The sequence below is a fragment of the Frankliniella occidentalis genome, unplaced genomic scaffold (assembly GCF_000697945.3).
Source record: "Frankliniella occidentalis isolate FOCC.00 unplaced genomic scaffold, Focc_3.1 Scaffold17, whole genome shotgun sequence".
Taxonomy (NCBI): Eukaryota; Metazoa; Arthropoda; class Insecta; order Thysanoptera; family Thripidae; genus Frankliniella; species Frankliniella occidentalis.
The window spans coordinates 1,081,287-1,088,733 of NW_026267147.1; the positions used below are offsets into that span (position 1 = coordinate 1,081,287).

Here is a 7,447-nt window from a genome sequence, read left to right on the forward strand (position 1 = left end):
CGGGACACACTAGGCGCTTCTGTCGAGGATTTGCGATGAACCCGGAGTCACACTGCGAATAAAAGGAGTATTATATTCGTACGAAAGAATTTTTGTTTTGCTCCATGATCTTTCTTTTTTTTTCCCAGGAAAGTTGAAAATATATTTACCTTCACGCACCAACGGAAATTGGGGTCCATAACGAGCGTTCTGTCTCTCAGTTTCCGCTGGAACAGCTCGTGCACGGGCGGGTCCAGGATGGTCTTTAGCACGATGTCCAAGTTGCTGCGAGAGCGGGCACAAGATACATTGCATCATTACATTAAGTTCCCAACTTTTTAAGTTCCATTGGTGGTGTAATACAAAGTTCAAGTGCATAGATGAGGAGCTCAATCTACAATGAGCGTTCCCCGAGTTCACACACTAGAGCGTTCCATTCCGTTCCGTTACCCGAGCCCCCGCCCTCGCCCTGCGCCGGAGCTCGCTCGAGCCTCTACTGGAGCGCCTTAGGACGGGCCGCATGCTGCACACAGCTGCTTGGCGGGTCGGCCTACCCAGTGTGTCGCAGGCGCTATCATTGCCTCACCCAGACCTATGTAATTTGCTGTAGAGTGGCTCACACTCTATAAGCCATGACGGAATTAGACACATTTTTAGAAGGGTAAAGGGAAAAGGGGGAGGGGGCGCAAAGCTCTAAACGGTTCTTAATGGTTCCGCGGCCTCGCGTCGCCTCGGGGAAAGTTGATTGCGGGGCTCCTTGTGAGGGGATGTCTCTACTCCACGTGGCACTGGGGGGAGGCCTAGTCTTACCTGAAGTACTCGAGGATGTCGTCGTCGCTGGCTCCGTCCAGGCTGGGCTCCTTGCAAAACGGACAGTTGGCGTCCGCGATGCTGCGATCCGTCACCTGCACCGTGAAGTAGTTCTTGGCGCAGTCTCGGCAGCAGCGGTGGACGCACTTGAGCATGGACACCATCTGGAGCATAGCGTGGTGTGCGGTACTCGTCAAGGTTCTGAAAGGCTGTTGCCGACGTCGGTGCTCGCATGGGGTACTCACCTGCTTCATGGGGTACTTGCCGGTGCAGAGCTCGCACTCCTGCTGCAGGAAGGCGAGCGCCTGCTGCAGCGTGGTGCACTCGGTGGCGGCGCCCAGCGCGTCCTCACGCGAGAACTGCATCTGCAGCAGCTGCGCCGCCAGCTCGGCCTCGTCGTACGAGGCGACCAGACCCTCGGCGAGGAAGCGGCGCGCCTCCCGCTGCAGAACAAGACCGGGGTCACCGTCGCAAACAGGGGCAAGCACAGCAAACATCGACATATGCGAAACCTTGTGCGAATTTGGTACGAATCTCCCAGGGAAGACTGCACAAATTTCACGCAATTTCACAAAGACGAGTTTTCTGTGAAATGGAATGGAGGGTGGGGGAGGGGAGGAAAAATGGACACGTAACGCGGTACGCTCCCCGCGGCTCCCCTCGTATAGTTCGGCCAGCCAAAGGTGACGCCTGGGTTTGCTGTAGCCGCCCATAAGAGCTCATGCGACGCGAGGCGTCACCCTTGGCTGGCTGGCCGGACTATATTAACTGGGAAGGCATAACCAAAGCATGGGCGAAAGTTCACAAAAACACGCGCACGCTTGTAGCAGGGTATTGTTTCTACTCCATCTTCAAGGGTAAATTGGGGCTGGGGCGGCGCGGGTCGGAGGGGGTGGGGCCACGCCGCCCCAGGTGGAGGAGGCAGGTGCAGGCAGGCGGGGCCAGCACGGGTGCAGCACACACGGCTCACCTCTCGCTCCAGCCGCTCCTTCACCTCCTTGGGGATCTCCGCCGGGGGCTTGGGCACGATCAGCTCCTTGATCATGGGGACGATCTCTACCGTGGCCGTCCTCTCCTTCGGGGCGCTGTCATCGACGCTGTCCCACGCCGTTTTCAGCTCTTCATCGTCCGACTCATCTTCCTCATCCTCCTCATCGCCTTCCTCTTCTCCGTCTTCTTCTTCCTCCTCCTCGCTCGCATCCTCTTCATCGTCCTCATCCTCGTACTCCTCCTCCGTTTCGTATTCGTCGGAGTCCTCGTCCTCTGCCACATGGGTCCTCGGGACTTCCACATTGGTGGCGGGAGTCTTCTCCACCTGGCCGTTTTGTGAGGGCGGCTGTTCGGGCGCCAGATGCTTGTTCTGTTCCCCAGACTCGGACTTTGGCCTCTGGGAATTCTTGATTTCTACCGGTGCAGATTTTTGCTGTTCTAGAGCCTTTCTGTTGTCCAGCGATGCAGATTGCTTCTCTGGCGGTGCAGTTTGTGAGGCTCCCTGCTTCTCTGATCCAGGCTTCGCGATCTTCTCCTGTTGCTGTTGGACTGCAAGTTGAGCCTGCTGTTTGGGAGGCGTCTGGAGGGAGGCCCTGGCCTGGGGCTGCGGCAGTTTGCTGGGCAATTGTTTTGCCTGCGTTGCGGGCTGCTGTTTCGGCTGGGGGTCAAGCTCTTTAGCGCCCTGGCTTTGTTGTTGATGTTTCTGCGGCTGTTCCTTCAGGGACGGAGTAGCTAGGGGCGGTTGTGGCTGTGTCGCGGCCTTAGACTGCTGACGCGCTGGTGGCGGCACAGCCTGCTTGGGGCCTTTCTCGGATTGCTGGGCCTTCTTCGACGAGCTCGCGCCGTTCTGCTGACTCTTCTGCTTGACTAACTGAGGCTGCGGAAGCTGCTTGGCGACGCTCTGCAGAGGCCGCGCTGTCACCGTGCTCTTCGTGCTCGGGGTGGGTACGGTTGCGATGGCGACGTCGGCCTCCTTGGGCTCCGCGGGGTCCGACTTCTTCCTCCGCACCTCCACGACGGTGACCTGGCGCACCAGCTCCTCCCTAGTGCTCACGTTGTTCTCCAGGCTGTCCGCCTCCGATTCGTCGGACTCGTCTTCATCGCCATCCTCCGCAGCTGGCGGGGGCAGCGCCTTCTCCGCCGCAATGGCATTCTGAATGCGCTTGGCGTACAGGCTCAGGGCCTGCTTCTCGCTCTCCGGCACGTCGATGACTCCCTGCAACAAGTCCACGCTGTCCCCCAAGAGAATGGCCCGCGTTGGCACGGGCACGCGAGAGACGACGGGGCGTAGCGCCAGCGGCGCCTTCGTCACCACGACGGTGCGCTGGAGGCGCTCGGGGCGGCGCGGTGCTGCGGTGCTCTGCGCTGCTGTCTGGGCGGTCCTCTTCTCCTCCTTAGCCAGGGTGATCTGGGGACCCTTGGCTTCTTGCACCGAGATGTGGCTCTTGCGCTCCGACCTGTGATGCCGGCTCGATCGACGCTCCAGCGCCGGGACGCCCGTCTGCTCGATGCGGAGCTTGCCGTGGACGACAGTGTCCTCCTGAGACGCCTCTTTGGACGCTTGCTTGGCTGGTTCACTAGTAGTTCCTTTGGTCGCCTCCATGAATGCATCCTTAGATGTCCCCTTGTGCACTCCCTTCGTCGTCTCCTTGGATGCCTTCTTGGGCGCCTCCTTGGTCGTCTCCTTGGATGCCTTCTTAGGCAGCTCCTTGGGCGTCTCCTTGGGCGTCTCCTTGGGTGTCTCCTTGGATTCCTTCTTGGGCAGCTCCTTCAACGTCTCCTTGGGCACCTCCTTGGGCGCCTCCTTGGGCGCCTCCTTGGGTGCCTCCTTGGGTGCCGCCTTGGGCGCCTCTTTTGGCGGCTCACCGGGTGCAGCCAGTGGAGGCACTCTGACCTCGTTGGCGCCTCTTTCCTGGGCTTTACCACCCTTCTGCACGCGGACGTCCTTGAGCCTCTCGATGAGACCCTCAATGAACTTATGGTCCGGGTCAGGCTCTCCAGTCTGGCGTTTAAGCAGTGAGATCTCCTGCTCCAGGCGGAGGATGGTCTCGTCCAAGTGCCTGTCCGCGGGCGCCTCGGCGGGCGCCCCGTTGGGCGCTGGCTGCTCGGCGATGGTGGTGCTCGTGGGCTCCGCGGCCACCCCGGCGATGCTGATGGCGGCGGCGCTGGCAGCCGCGTTCATCACAAGGCCACTGAGGGCAAAAGGTTGGCTTGTTTGAGAGCTCAGGACAGACTTGGGGAATTCTTGAGGTTTTGGTGGTGCGCCGGTGGGCGCCTCAGCCTGCTGCTGACCCAACTCAGCCCCTTGCTGAGGCGTTTGCGGGGTCGCGACCTTCATCGGCGACACGAGCGCGACGCCCTGATCGTCCCGTTTAGGGTGTACCTGGACCTGGACGCCTGCCACAAGCTCGCTGCTGTCGACAGCGGCTACCCCGTCTTCCGGCCGTGGACTTACCGCTACTCCCACGTCAAGCTCCAGATCCGAACGAGCGTCTACAAAGTCCCCGATGCTGTCGTCTGCAAAACAAGGTGATGCACAGGAGTTAAGTGTCAGTTCCAAAGCAGTGTGTTCGTGTTCGTGCTAGTGGGTTCCTTCCACACCTTCGTCTACGTCCTGCGAAGCGGAGAGCAGGCTGCTCTTGCGACTTCCGGCTGCTCTGGAGACGATGCCTGCAGGTGCCACGGGGGCCGCCGTCGGCATGGCCACCGTGGCCGCCCTCGCGGCCTCGACGCCGACCTCCAGCACGCCCGTGTTGCCGGCCTCGTTCTCCGTCCCAACCGACGGTGGCCCCCAGATACGCATGAGGAAGGGCTTCAGCTGCGTCTTGCTCAGCTCCACGTAGGCGGCCTCTAGGTTGCCGTGGTTCGCCGTCAGCGAGGTGACGATGTCCTCGCGCGTGAAATTTCCTCGCGACAGCAACTCGGCGTACTGTAGCAGACGTAACAACAATCCAACTACCGCCAAAATAAAACCTTAGTTTGCATTTATTTGTGTTATTTTGGAATCATACTGTACTAGATATATTTCAATTTCACACCCACATTTTTGTGAATCTTACCTGAAAACCGACAGATTTCCAAAGTCGTCATGATTTTTACATTGTTTCGATGATCGGTACCTTCCTTTTTCATCAGGACCACTCACCTTCTTCTGGCGCTGCTCGACGCACTCGGTGACGGACGCCCACACGTTGCCCTTGTGCGTGCGCAGGGCCTCGCGCGCCTCCTCCACCGAGATGGTGCCCACGGTGTTCTCGCGGCGCTCGTGGCCGTAGTTGGTGGCCAGGGTGACGACCGTGTCCATCATGTTGCGCCAGTTCTCCTGCAGCCAGGCGATGGGCGAGCGGTCGCCGCAGTGCGCCAGCGCCGCCTGCAGGTCCTCCGCCGTGAAGCCCAGCACCTCCGCCTCCTGCAGCAGGACAATAATGGAGCTAGCCTCGCGCCGGACCGCGGACAGCTTCCCCGGTCACCGCGACTCACCCTGAGCAGGCGCACCAGCTCCAGACCCTGCGTCTTCATGGACTCGGTCCGCGACTGGATGTGCATCAGGTCCTCGATGGTGTGGAAGTAGTCCGGCGGCTGCGACCCCGCCCTGCTGATGCTCCGCCTGCTCCTCTCCAGCGCTCGCTCCAGGGGCTGGAACGAAACGGGGACGTGAAACAAAACGCTGTCGATCTCTCTCAAATCGCCAAGGAGCCCCCCCAGCGACTTTCACTACAATACGATTGATTCTATAAGTACGATCACGCCCCGCTTAACTAAAACTGTCCACTCGGTCTGTTTGTAAATGCGAAAAAATAAGATAAAGATGTGGCTATCCAGCCCTGCATATCAGGTAAAAGGTTAGAGATACGGAGAGGAGAATGCCTCCAGAGCTTGTGATTGGTTATGACCCATGCGCGTCCATGCAAGCACACCCGTTGGAATGCCGAGCCGCCGTAGTCCGGATTCGAAGGCCTCCGGTCCCAGCGGTGCGCGTCCCTGGCGGGCCTGACGGGCGACGGGTAGGCGATGTCGTCGTCCAGGTAGCGGCCGGCGCTGCTCAGCCCGCCCGCGTAGCTGCGCGCCGGGCTCAGCTCCCGCGGGGACATGGGCAGACTCTGCGCGAGGAGGAAAACGACCATCAGTGTCTCATTCAAACCAACCACGGTTTCTGTTTACTGTGTTGTTACGGGTTGGCTGGTTATCCGTGTCCACATTCACAGTTTAGGGTGTAGCACACGCACACGCACTCGCACGGGCGGATTTGCCTTCCCCCTGCTGGCTATGGTGCCTGAGCGAGTAGGCACCCCGCCGCCCGCTTGCGTGCACTGCGGTACAGTCTAGCTACGGGGGCGCGAGGGGCGAATCAACCACCTCGCACTATATTATGGGCAAGGTTTTCTTTTCAGAAACGTGCACTCGTTTCGGGCTTTTGTTGAAATCAAACCACTCGTGAAATAAGGATAGGGTTGTGAAACGCGCCGTCAAACTTAGCTTTCCTCGAACGAGAGGCCTCTCGTTCGCTGCGTGCGACCAGCTGAAGCGCGCGTTCTACCTTGTGTTGTTGTCTGGGGGCGACGCTAGTGCGCGCCGAGCTGCAACCACGTACCTGCGAGTCGCTGTTGAGCGACTGCCTGGAGAGCGAGCGCTGCAGCTGCGCCCACTGCAGCTCGTCGCCCGTGAGCCCCACGGACTGCGCCCTCCGCAGGCGGCGGGGGTCGCGGCGGAAGTCGCGGCGGGCTTGGTAGCGCGCCACGCTGCCGCCGCCCGTGCTCGCCCCGCTGTACGACAGGCGGGAGCTGGCGCGCGGCCGCGGGGAGGCGCGCGGAGGCGCCACCACCTCCTCGTCGCCGTGCTCCGAGGACACCGAGCTGGGCGGCGCCAAGGCCTCGTACGTCTGCGTGCGGATCAGCCAAACACTTACCCTCTCCTCTTTCGTCTCCCCTTTTCCTCTCGCGGACAGTATCGAGTGGGGTCGGGTCGGGGGAGAGCAAAACGACAGTGCCGCGTGCAAAAGAGACGAGGACGACCACGAACAGAGAAAGAACACAGAGTTATAGGGTTAAAAGTGACGGGTAGCCCGGGGCCGGGGGTTCCACGTAACACAGACTTGTATGTTCCACCGCAAGAAAGAGAGCGGAAACACAAAAGTGACTGAAAACAGCATTGTGCTGCCGATTTTAAAGGCGTGAGCGTTCGCAGCTAGTAAGAGCGTAAATGCAGTAAAGGCAGTGATGGCAGATATCACAATAACACATATAAAACTACAAATTTCTGATTAGGGACCGTCCATCAAGTACGTCGTTTTTTGTCAGATTTGTTTAGGGAAGCTCAGCGCCTGCAAAACGCATGGTAGCCCACAACGCAGTACACGCGTGTACTGCAGGCAAGATGTTGCCTACCATTCAGGCGCTCTGTGAGCTTGCAGAGGCTGAACTTAGTAGGTTTGTAACGGCAAATGACGGACGTACTTTCTGGACGATTCCTAATATTTTGCTGTTTATAAATAATACTTAATATGATTTAACAAACTACTGTCGTAAATGCGAAGCTCACAAGAATTGAAAAGAAAGGGTGAGGAAGAAAGGAAAGATGCGGCAAGAGGCTCACCTGAGTGGACATGTTCTGAGGCGGCGGCGAGGTGCCCTGCGACGTCATCGTCCTGCCCGGCCTGGCCCCCCTGCTC

At 59.4% G+C, this 7,447-nt stretch overlaps 1 protein-coding gene across 1 annotated transcript in view; it reads right to left on the bottom strand.

Moving 5' to 3' along the window:
* The window catches only part of LOC113204845 (E3 ubiquitin-protein ligase lubel-like), a 28,880-nt gene that overhangs the window by 6,349 nt on the left and 15,084 nt on the right, over positions 1-7,447 (bottom strand). The window contains exons 4-12 of the mRNA XM_052264286.1: positions 5,697-5,879; positions 5,260-5,415; positions 4,925-5,188; positions 4,381-4,708; positions 1,760-4,296; positions 1,035-1,232; positions 790-953; positions 150-264; positions 7-52 (exon numbers count right to left, since the gene is read on the bottom strand). Of these exons, the coding sequence (XP_052120246.1) occupies positions 7-52; positions 150-264; positions 790-953; positions 1,035-1,232; positions 1,760-4,296; positions 4,381-4,708; positions 4,925-5,188; positions 5,260-5,415; positions 5,697-5,879 (3,991 nt within the window). The remainder of the gene's footprint in view (positions 1-6; positions 53-149; positions 265-789; positions 954-1,034; positions 1,233-1,759; positions 4,297-4,380; positions 4,709-4,924; positions 5,189-5,259; positions 5,416-5,696; positions 5,880-7,447) is intronic.